At 38.0% G+C, this 13,013-nt stretch overlaps 1 protein-coding gene across 1 annotated transcript in view; it reads left to right on the top strand.

Moving 5' to 3' along the window:
- LOC138710436 (uncharacterized) overlaps positions 1-13,013 on the top strand; it is a 391,568-nt gene that overhangs the window by 360,115 nt on the left and 18,440 nt on the right. Inside the window, exons 20-21 of the mRNA XM_069841331.1 lie at positions 2,532-2,786; positions 8,423-8,595. Coding sequence (XP_069697432.1) covers positions 2,532-2,786; positions 8,423-8,595 — 428 coding nt within the window. The remainder of the gene's footprint in view (positions 1-2,531; positions 2,787-8,422; positions 8,596-13,013) is intronic.

The following is a 13,013-nucleotide window of genomic DNA, read 5'->3' as shown; positions in this document are numbered from 1 at the left end:
GAACAGGATGTCAGACCCAAGGGAGACGGAGCATCTCTGTTTCTCTGTCACTAGCAAGTTAAGACTTGTGCGAGCCAGAGCTATTGTAACCATTATAACAAACCAGAAAATATTCTCGCCTCAGGCTATTTCACCCTGCTAGAGAAAAATTGTGCGAGCTGCTGTCAACCTGTCCAATGGAGATTTAAAGACACACGACACACGAACGGGACATTCTCCCGAGACAAAAAATGTAGGAACGTCATTGCACATTGGAAAGTAATAGATGTACCTGTAATAATATTAATAGACCTACAGTAATACGTATGGTTATTGTTGGTTTTAAGGTGTTCACGTGCCCCTGTGCTCATACAGAGGAACCGCCGCTTCTTATTGATCACTGCTATTACCAGTCATATTATTGAAATAACTACAGCTTTGTGGCTGATTGAAGTTTCATTGCAAAGGTAAAATGTTTTAGTTAAGACGCTCAAGCGTGTAGTATTACAGGGTATAGTTAAGGATATTTGAACTAATATTTTTCACTATCAATATAGACAACATTACATATAAATTGTGTAAAATAAACGTAAAAATGACATAAACAGTGCACTGAAAGATATCGCAATACCAAAAGGCACAGAAAGTGTGTTGAATGTATTCCAAAAGAACCAGTGCTATCACATTCTGAAAATTATGAAGATATTAACTCGACGTTTACCATGGCTTTGTGTAGCCTATCATGATGTTCAGTGCCAACATCTCAATTAATAAATTAAATAATCTACATTGTAGGGAATTTCTAGAAAAGTACATAGAAAATTAATGGGTTTTCAGTGATGAGCGACATATTATGTAATATCCTAATGAAACACGAAAATATATCAGACAATAGGAATATCTTGCACTACATCATGCACCAATAACGTCATGTGTTATTCAGAGAATTTCTCGTAATATAAAATCATTTCAAGTGACGTCCGCATATGTTCAAGTTCCGTAACTTACGAATGCATGTTATTATTCACTGCAAAGATAAGATGACGCCGAAAATGAACATCACGGCTCAAGCATGTGTTTACTAGTATAGCTTCAGAATTCGAGAGTTGACTGTACTCCATGAACACGCAGCGACGACCTGTTTGTTTATATCCTTATCGGTTGCTTTACCTGTGTTCGGCGTACTATATTCCCAATGTGTCTTTAACTTCGGTCTTTAGGTAGCTGGAATACGGAGCCTTCTAATGAATAATCAAATAGTGTTGTAATTTACCGCTAGAGCGTATTATTTCATTGTAGTGTTCTGAACTGAACTTGGAAATAAAATGAATAGCTCTGTAACTTAAAGAAATTATGAAGGACATACCTGTTCTTTCTCAATATTACATTGCTTTAATTCTAATTTCGTAAATTATAAAGCTCTTATACTGTTGATTTAATAAAGCAATCTTCGCGTCTTCCATTTCATTATACCTTCAATATTACCGGATTGGAGGCCTTGCAATCGATATATTTGCCATGACATTCTATATTTCGATCTTGGACCGTACGGAAATCCGTTTAGAATTCTCTGCCAAGAATTCTGATCGGAATTCAGTCATGTGGACAGAGGCGATACGGCCAAGTGGGCGATGCTCCATTTAAAATAATGCAAAGAATAAAAATCCGAACCGCCGCGGCCGTAGGGAGCCGTTCCGAAAAGTGAGTGCCTACCTATAGGCCTATAGCTCCACCTCCATGACCCTAAATGGCATGTAAAGAGGATACGTTTACCTTTACAATATCCTTATACATATATGTGGGTGCTAGCTGTCTTTTCCAAGGAGTTAGAGTGGAATTCATATTGAACAAAATAATATTGACGCTGGTTTTCACGGAGTATTCATGATTCTCTTACCAACTTTTCATCATCACAATCAGCATTCTTTGTGCAATATAGATACAACGCAGACAACACCTACAGGTGGTAAAGTGGTCAGTAGTTTCTGCCCCTTAGTTTTAGAGAGGGGAGACTCTTTCAACAGATATTTAACAACCTTTTAGATATAAATAGACGGCATCATACTGTGTGTAGTTAGCTTATTCTATCTCAGACTGTTAAAGAGAATTAAAGATAATAGCCTATTATCTTTAATTCTTTTAATAGGATTCCTAAAGATACATCTGCCAATCGTCGGCCTGGATGATGCAGTCGGTACATTGCTGGCCTTCTGTGGCCTAGGTTGCGGGTACGATACCGGCCTAGATCGATGGCATTTAAGTGTCCTTAAATGCGACAGGCTCATGTCAGTAAATTTAAGAAATCCTGCGGAACAAAATTTCGGCACATAGTTGATGCTGATATAACCTCGGCAGTTGCTAGCGTCGTTAAAATAAAACAATTTAAGGGGAGCAGGTAGTAATTGTAGTAATTGCTGTGCGATTAAAGAATTTCGGTGCAAGTGTTTAGTTCAATATTTCTAGGCTTTTATTGTTCAGAGTGGAAAACAAATAGAAATAAGAGGATCATAGGAATCACAATAGAAGTCAATTTGTATATTATGCTGTTGCAGGTGATGGTCGAGCCAGTGAACAACCCGCTCTTACGGCCATACACACACTGTTTATGAGAGAACATAACCGTCTTGTTAGTGGATTACACGTGGTTAACCCACATTGGGATGATGAGCGTCTTTATCAGAATGCTCGTCGCATATTGACAGCAGTGTACCAGCATATTGCTTATAATGAATTCCTACCTCGAATTTTGGGTTGGAATGCTGTCAACCTGTATGAACTGAAGCTCCGTCCACAAGGATATTACAAAGGTAAGTCCATATATGTTGATTATGTTATACGCGTAAATAACTTGGAATATTAGCTGTCAAATTTCGAGTTCCTTTTGCATTTCTAGATCACACACACGCGCTCACACGCACATACACACAGATACCTAATATATACAAGCACAGACAGAAGCACATAAACACATTTATGTGCGTGTTGTTGTTTAGTCAACTGTCCGAAGACCGTTGCACCATCCCTGGCTGCAGCATCCGTTGCCTCATTACCAGATATCCAAAATGGTCCGAAATCCATACTATTCCAATCTCAAAATCAGAAATTAGAAGGGCGTGGAAAAGGGCATGGTTCCTTAGCACAAGCGGATTATTAGAATGGAAAGACTGGCTCATAAAAAGTCTGAACATAAGAGAAACCTCCCCTGACATGTTGAATTAATAACAACAAAGCTCTTTAAAACCATAATTTCTTTAATGAAAGCACTATTCTAATGGCTCAACTTATATTTATACAGTGCGTGGCACATACAACTTACAGGAATTATAACCGGTCGTAGTCCCGGTCTTCAGTGGGGAGATCTGACCGCTCTCTCGCACGGAAGGAAAATGAATCGCCTGTGAATGGCGGTGATTTATCATCTAGTCCCGTACAAATAATGCGCTAGTAAGAGGTAGTAAGAAAGCATGTTGATCTTACCTTTCATCAAAGCATTCGTTGAAAACGATATCCACCTTTTTGGATAGAAGAATCACATCGGAGAAACTTACAGATAATCAAGCAAGAATGTTTAGTTTCATTTAAAGGGATTATGTTCACTCTCAGAATATGACACTGAAAATCCTCATTTACTACCTGAAATTTATCTTCACGATCAGAAAGTGAGTGTCTGGTGTAGCATTACTGCATGCAGGATTATTGGCCCCATTTTATTTCACGATACAGGCAACACACAACATTATGTTGTTGTTGTTGTTGTTTTCTAATGCCAGGCGTTTGACAATAAAGTCATTTGACCTCTTGCACTTCAATATTTTTCAAAGATATTATCTTGGTCAGCCACTGAAGCACAGATTTTGAGGTGTTCTGAATCCATTTCTTGGTTTGAGTTGCACAATGGGCAGTTAGGGGACTGATACATTCCAATTCTATGCAGGTGCTTGGCCAAACAGTCATGGCCTGTTACCAATCTAAATGCAGCTACAGACGATTTGAGTGGTAAATCGGGAATTAACTGTGGATTTTGATGCAGAGAGTTCCATTTTTTCCCTTGAGATTGTGTTATCAAATTTTGTTTGTTGAAGTCTAAGTATGTAGATTTAATAAATCTCTTCACAGAGTAATACGTAGATTTAGTAACAGGTCTGTAAGTAGCAGTGCTGCCCTTCTTTGCTAAAGCATCCGCATTCTCGTTTCCCAGGATTCCACAATGGGATGGTATCCACTGGAATACAATTCTTTTATTGAGTGATATTAATTGAGAGAGCATTTTAGTTATTTCTGCTGTTTGAGATGGTGTGTGTTTAGAGACGATTGATAGAATAGCTGCTTTGGAGTCTGACAATATAACTGCATTCCTAAATTTACTGATGTAGCATAGAAGATTCCTGAGGCATTCACTTATTGCAATGATTTCACCATCAAAACTTGTTGTTCCATATCCAAGAGATCTATAAAGTGAGAAGAGACAGCACGTAACACCTGCACCGGCACCTTGTTCTCTGGAGATCAAGGATCTGTCGGTGATTAAATGGCAAGTTGTAGCCGATTTAAGTGAACACCATATTTTAACGTTTTGGTTGCTACTTCATTCACACACAACCCCCAGAATGTCTGGAGGACCACACCTGCTGTTGGTCGACGGGTGCATTGGACCTAGCTGGGAGATCTTGTTGACCACCAGCTTTCCCTCCTTAAGCCACTGGAGGACGATTTCAGTGCCATAGCAGGTCAGCACTAGGAACAGAAAAGTAGAAAGAGGAGGAAGGAAAGGGAAATGAACCACTAGGCCTCGAATGCTCTAATGCCGTCGGGGTCGAAGAAAGTAAGAGTTCAGTCATTGGACTGGATAGGAAAGGGTAAAGAGGGAATTAGGTATTGAATAGAGGAAAATTATACCAAATTCAGTCAATAACTCATCAAGCTGACCAGTGCTAATTGATGAGTAGCCTCTCCCTTTAGTTCAGCTCGTAAAATTATGCTTACTAACAGCTGCACCACGGGAAGGTAGGGATGGGACATTGGGTATTTGTCCAGGTTGGTTCCTTAAAGCCTTCAATGGGAAATGGCTCTCCCCCCTGCAGCCACACAACATTATGTGAGAGATATAAAAACAATATGTTTACTTCCATCATATCTCCACTGTACATACAAAAGCTAAAACGCCACTGGCGTAGCTCTGTCGGCTAAGGCGCTTGCTTGTCGATCCAGAGTTGCGTTCGGGCGCGGGTTCGATTCCCGCTTGGGCTGATTAGGCCTACCTGGTTGGATTTTTCCGAGGTTTTCCCCAACCGTAAGGCAAATGTCAGGTAATCTATGGCGAATCCTTGGCCTCATCTCGCCAAATACCATCTTGCTATGACCAATTCCATCGACGCTAAATAACCTCGTAGTTGATACAGCGTCGTTAAATAACCAAGTAAAAATAAAAACAAACTCTAAATATTTAGAAGCATTATAAAACTGTTTAATGATCGCATAAATATTCGCGGAAGTTGGCCAGCTTGTTCCCCGGATATAAATATTTGCTACTTTTATCTGTGGGGGAATTTAAAACAGAAAGTGTATGGGAAGAATCCACACATTCTAGAAGAACTAGAGTCCACACCTGTGGAGTAACGGCTAGCGCGTCTGGTCGCGAAACAAGGTGCCCCGGGTTCGATTCCCAGTCGGGACAAGTTAGTTGGTTGAGGTTTTTTCCGGGGTTTTCCCTCAACCCAATATGAGCAAATGCTGGGTAACTTTCGGTGCTGGACCCCGGACTCATTTCACCGGCATTATCACCTTCGTTTTATTCAGACGCTAAATAACCTAAGATGTTGTTGATAAAGCGTCGTAAAATAACCTACTAAAATAAAATTGAAGAATGGCAACGGGCGTGTGCGGAGAGAAAATACAAATAGAGTGTTCCAGAATGTGTTTCGGAATTTCCTACACCGATGTGATTGTTGAATCCAGAAAGGTGGGCATCATTTTCAACATAAAAAAGTAAGATCAACATAAACACTTTCTTACTACTCTTACCGGCGCGGCGGCTCATTATTTGTACAGGACTATAGGCCTGATTCATCGCCGTTCACCACCGATTCGTTTTCCTCCCCGTGCGTGAGAATTGTCGGATCTTTCCACTACACACGCGCTCTACGACCAGTTATAATGCCAGTAAGTTGTATATGCCGCGCACTGTACAATATATCTGCGCAGATTTGTTCATTCTCAGTATTTTAAAATACAGTACGGTACACTCAATACTTTTCCCACAATAATCATTAAGAACTGTATACTAATTTTGTGGGTACACTGTGTGCACGTAATAGTGCATTGAGATTAGCTATTATCGTATTTTATTAAATTTATTTAAATAAATATCAAGAGTACAGGGGAAAAACAATCAAAGTCACAATTCTCATGACAGTGATGTCATTATCTAATTCAGTATATTACTAAAAAATGTATGTGTTTTTGTTATCAAAGCTGGTAAAGGAGAAATATCACCACGGGACGGAGTCATCTTTTCCAACTTTTTCATTAAGAAAAGCAATAAATTTTGCTCTAAAATATTGAATTAGATGATGACATCACCCTTAAGATAATATTGTGACTTTGACTATTTTCTCCCTGTACTCTTCATATGTATATGTATTACAGTTCATTTAATGATAGACATTTACGTTATATAACTTGTAGAAAACGGATATAAAGGAAAAGTTATAAGTTAGCTCATTGGACAAGATTCGGTGAGGTGCTTGATTGGCTAAAGTATACTAGGTACGATGTGGACCAATTAATCGGAATTGGCTGTATATATGTATACTACATACATTAGAATAAATACTTGCTTACAGCTTCCAGAGAACCCGGAAACTGAAATCAAACACCTAGAAGCTCCGAACCTCCCCAATGAAGTGCACTGGAAGCAATTTAAAGCATGGGGGCATGAGATAGTTACTCTGCCTGCCATAAAAAAAATTCACTTCAATTAATCCCCAAGGTAAAAAAAAAGAAAAAAAACACCAGAGAACCCGGAGGTTCATTGCCGTCCTCACATAAGCCTGCCATCGGTCCCTATCCTATTCAAGATTAATCCAGTCTCTACCATCATATCCCACCTCCCTCAAAATCTCTAACACTCTATGTGCATTTCTGGATTCGCCCATACGTGCCACATGCGCTACACATCTCAGACGTCTGGATTTAATGTTCCTAATAGTGTCAGGTAAAGAATACAATGCTGCAGTTCTGCGATGTGTAACTGTCTCCATTCTCCTCTAACTTCGTCCCTCTTAGCCCCAAATATTTTCCTAAGAACCTTATTCACAAACACCCTTAATCTCTGTTCTTCTTTCAAAGTGAGAGTCAAAGTTTCACAACCATACAGAACAACGGGTAATACAACTGTTTTATAAATTCTAACTTGCAGATTTTTTGACAGCAGACTAGATGACAAAAGCTTCACAACGGAATAATAACAGGCATTTCCTATATTTATTCTGCGTTTAATTTCCTCCCGAGTGTCATTTATATTTGTTACTGTTGCTCGAAGGTAATTTAATTTTTCCGCCTCTTCGAAGGATAAATCTCCAATTTTTATGTTTCCATTTCGTACAATATTCTGATCACGAAACATAATCATATAGGCCTACTTAATTGTTCCGGGATTTACTTCCAAACCTATTGCTTTACTTGTTTCAAGTAAAATTTCCGTGTTTTTCCTAATCGTTTGTGGATTTTCTCCTAACATATTCACGTCATCCGCATAGTCAAGAAGCTGATGTAATCCGTTCAATTCCAAACCCTCTCTGTTATCCTGAACTTTCCTAATGGCATATTCTAGAGCAAAGTTAAAAAGTAAAGGTGATAGTGCATCTTCTTGCTTTAGCCCGCAGTGAATTGGAAAAGCATCAGATAGAAACTAGCCTATATGGACTCTGCTGTAAGTTTCACTGAGACACATTTTAATTAATCAAACTAGTTTCTTGGGAATACCAAATTCAATAAGAATATTATATAAAACTTCTCGCTTAACCGAGTCATATGCTTTTTTGAAATCTGTGAATAACTGACGTGTTGTACCCTTATACTCCCATCTTTTCTCCAATATCTGTCGAATAAAAAATCTGACCAATAGTCTATCTATTACGCTTAAAACCGCACTGATGATCCCCAATAATTTCATCTACGTACGGAATTTAATGTTCCTAATTATGTCAGGTGAAGAATACAATGCGTGCAGTTCTGCGTTGTGGAACTTTCTTCATTCTCTTGTAATTTCATCCACCTTAGCCCTAAAATATTTTCCTAAGCACCTTATTCCCACTCACCCTTAATCTCTGTTCCTCTCTCAAAGTGAGAGTCCAAGTTTCACAACCATACAGAACAACAACCGGTAATATAACTGTTCTATAAATTCTAATTAGCACATGTAAATATTTTATTGTTGTTACAGGATACAACCCATCTTGCAACCCCAATATTGTTAATGAATTTGCAGCTGCGGCATTTAGAATTGGTCACAGCTTACTGCGTCCACATATTCCACGATTGAGCCCTACCTACAAGGTAGTAGAACCTCCTATACTTCTTCGAGACGGCTTCTTCAACCCTGACATGATCTACCAGGTAACAAGACTAAATTTGCTGTGAACGAAAAGAAATAATTAATATACAGTGTGTTTCAGAGTTCATAGAAGAAATTTAACTGGTTGTATAGAGGTTATAGACAAGCAATTAGATACAAGGAACTTCCGGTCTCCGACGAAAAATATCTGAGTTATCAGTTGTTAAAGTTGTTTATATTTTATACTCATATTCTAGTATTAAAATGAAATGTAGGTGCGGAATGGTAAGCGATGATTTCGGATCTTATTAGGGATTGCATGAAGTCCAACTGTTAAGGAACTAATCAACCGCGTTTTGAAAATTTAGCATCTACAGAATCTGTAAAATTGCCGGAAATTAATGAGACAGTACGCCACTGCACTGCTTGTTTCACCCTCATTCGCTTTCGTTATTGTACGCATTTTAGAATGCAAGTATCGACATAAAGCTCTAGTGCAGTGATGTCAAAGCAAGCGCATTTTTCTGACCTTGACGTTGTGCGCGGGCATCAAGCGCTAAGTATGGAAAGAGGAAGGTTTGTGTATATGAATAAGCAGCCTGTTGGATTAAGAAAACAGTGGTGCATAAACTTCAAACGGAACGTGAAATTTTATGTCGTTATTTTTATGTGGCTTCTTTCTGTTTGATAGTATCTATATTGTCTGTAAAACAAAAGTACTAATACCAATTTCTTAATTTTGCAGTTATGTTTTAAATGTTAATAATATAATAAAGAGTTCTTCTACCTTCATCATGTGGAACCATTTATAAAATATATTTCAAATGATATAAAAATATGATTTCTAAAAAATGGTTACACTGATAAAAATTAAAATTGTACCACTAAATGTAATTTACGTTAGGAGAGGCACATCCAGTCAAAATTTTAGCTTATTAGGTTCAAAACTGTAGAATTTATAAATTTCACCTATGAGTTCCCTTAATGAGAGATAAGAAATCTACAACAGATAGTCTACATTGCGAATATGCATATACATACAACAGCTGTCGATTCGTTAATAATAATTAGGCCTAATGAAATTGGCACTTCTTGACTTGTTTCATATCGTATATACTTACTCCTTAAGGATATTAGTGACTATGGCAGTCTTAATTATTGCAGTGCATTTTCTTTTATCATGTTGGAGATGTATAATCCCACACTTGAACTATTTAAATCAATACGTTCGCTTAAATGACTCACAGATTTTATCGCGGTATGACTGGCCACAAAACCGCCAACAGAATTTCAAATTTTGTTAAGGACTTAACAACTGGCAATACATATTTAAGTTTTGATTCGGAGAAGATAGATGCTGAATTTTGTTTATATTTTTATGAACCTACATGTTGTTTTCAAGTCCACTTTTTGTGCCTTTAGTGCCACTCAACAGTTCTTATTGTACCTACTTTCCCATTGCAATTATACAAAATATTAAATAACGCTAAACTGGAGAATTCCCACGGTATCTTTGAACCGTGCCGTTACGTTTAGCACCAAATTTAAGTAAATACACAATCTTGCCAACATAAGAACACGACGTTGGCGTGTGGCGTCGTTGGAGGGAGAAATTTGTTTCTTTTCTCTCTCTACCTCCTTCGTTCTGAACATTACTGAGAGATAGTACCACTGTTAGCTACAAGATATATTTGCGCAAATATATTGAAGTAGATTACGTGACCTATTACGTGACTTAGATGAGAGTCTCGAGACAAAACAGTTCTGCTATATTTCTTTTTTTATTAAATGTTAAGCACAGGAACGTCATTTCGTAATTTTATTTAAGAAACAAGCCAAACAAATTATCTTTGCATCAAAAACGGATGCAAATTATCGTATTTTATAATTGTTTGAATGCAACAGAAGCCAGAAGTCTTGCATTTGACTAATGCAGTGAATTATTTAAGAATATAATCGCGAATTTTACTACCACCATTTCGATTGTGTTTTGTTTGGCACGGCTCGGTACGGCCTGGTGACTAGTGGCCAGCGAGTAAGACTATCGACATTGCTCTGCCGTGGGTATTATCCAGTTGTTCCCCATCTTATTAACCCATGATTACTCGCGCTTTGGTATGTGACGCTATCACTCGCGTTGTTAGGTGAAATCAAAGAGTTTGTAATATATAACTAGAGACACCAATGGCGCTAGTTTCGCGTACAAAGTTGAACCGCTGTTCTGCCGCCATTAAAGGGAGTTGATGCTTCGCCGGGAGTGCGAGCAGTTCATGCCTCTTGAGGAGTACGAATAAATATAAGTACACTTGAAGGGAAATAATAAGAAAATGGTGAAATACTGCGTCGCAAATAATTGTTCGAACATAGCTACTATTGTAGGATGCTCAGGAAAGCATGCATAATATTTTAATATTTGAAAGAATGTTCCAAATGCAGTTCCTCCTTTGAATGTGTTTACAGAATGTCGGAATATTTCTTGGATAAAGTTTTTCCAGAAACACATTAATCAGGTTTATAAGGTTGGTTTCAACAATGTCTGTCTGTAAGGGTTAGGTGCCATCATATTACAGTGGATTATAATAGCAGAGTGCATACGAAAATCCTCAGACTATATCTGTCTAAAACGGTTTTGTTTCACAATAAATGAATTAATCATGTAATTTCCGTATTGTACAGTATGTACTTCTAGTTTTTGGTTGTATGAAATGCAAAGAAATTAGTGATGGCCTAGTTATGCCTATTATTACCACTACTACTAGGTCTACTATGACTATTACTACTAGGCCTACTATTACCACTACTACTAGGTCTATTATTACCACTACTACTAACTAGGTCTCACTACTACTAGGCTTACTAATACCACCAAAACTAGGCCTACTATTACTACTACTACTTACTAGTCCTACTATTACCACTACTACTAGGCCTACTAATAAGTTACTATCGAAACTAGGCCTCCTATTATCACTACTACTAGGTCTACTAATAAGTTACTATCGAAACTAGGCCTCCTATTACCATTACTACTAGGCCTATTACCACTACTACTAGGTCTATTATTGACTGGAAGGTCCGGGGTTCGATCCCAGGTGTTGACAGGATTTTTTCTCGTTGCCAAACTTTCAGAACGGCCCCGAGGTTCACTCAGCCTCCTATAAAATTGAGTACCGGGTCTCTCCCGGGGGTAAAAGGCGGTCAGAGCGTTGTGCCGACCACACCACCTCATTCTAGTGCCGAGGTCATGGAACGCATGGGGCTCTACCTCCATGGCCCCCAAATGACTTCATGGCATGTTACGGGGATACCTTTTACTAGGTCTATTATTACCACTACTACTAGGCCTATTACCACTACTCTTGGGCCTACTATTACCGCTACTAATTAAAAAGTCTGTACTGACCTCTAACTTGGTGGTCATCAACTACACAATGAATAGATTGTTTTATGATAAAATTTATTCTCATTATATTTTAAATCTGTTTCCAGAATTTTTATGATCTCATATTTCACCACTAAATATTTTCTAAGCACCATATACCTTCCTCTTCCTTTGCATGAAAGGACTGAAATATAGATCATTTTAAATATTACAGTAAATATCCATTAGTATGTCCTTAAAACAATACTAGTAATACTGAAAATTAATGCTGACATTGCCATTATTCAATATTTCACATAATTGTCCCGAGTGTATATGGGTGATTTAATTTATTTTTTAGAATATCGCCAAAGATGAACCATTATAATACTTTAATAAATATAGCGCTCCTCTGCCATTCATGTTTATTTCATCACGACTCATCATTTGTAAAAGATGTTTAAAACAGTGTCTATCACCAGGCTACGTCAATGTATTGTGGTACCGTTTTCGAATTTTGCGCCGCGAACACTCCCTTTAATGGCGGATGCTAGCCGATTTAATTTGTGACATTTTTCTTGCCTGCCACTCACGGGTGTGTGTCTCTAGTAAGTATTACAAACTCTTTGGGTGAAACCTAACTTCTGATAATTTTTAGGTGAATGTTACTTATGTCCCGCCCACTATAGGAGACATAGGCCAGTTTTACACTAATCCTAAACATTTAGTATAACTTGTTGCTTGTGTAGGAAGTCTTTTACATTAGATTTGCGAAAATTGGTTTATAGCGCAAAATTGGCAGTGTGAAATATTCGGGTGAAACGAGCGTTGAGCGACTTCCGCCGATTTTGGAATAGACACCGACGCACTTGAACTGCCAACATAGAAAACAAAAAAATCGCACTCAATCGCTTTCACCTTCATCTTGACGGGATAATAAAAGCTTAAACTAACCTAACCTAACCTAAGTGCGTCGGTGTCTTTCAAAATAGGCGGAAGTCGCTCAACGCTCCTTTAACTAATATTCGTTCAGTGGGCGGTGGATACTCTACATTGACCATTTTTATTAACCATAAAATTCATAATATATTATTTTTTAATGTTTTAATTGTAAGATAT

The sequence above is a fragment of the Periplaneta americana genome, chromosome 12, assembly GCF_040183065.1.
Source record: "Periplaneta americana isolate PAMFEO1 chromosome 12, P.americana_PAMFEO1_priV1, whole genome shotgun sequence".
In the NCBI taxonomy this organism is placed as follows: Eukaryota; Metazoa; Arthropoda; class Insecta; order Blattodea; family Blattidae; genus Periplaneta; species Periplaneta americana.
This window is presented reverse-complemented; position numbering and strand designations above follow the sequence as displayed.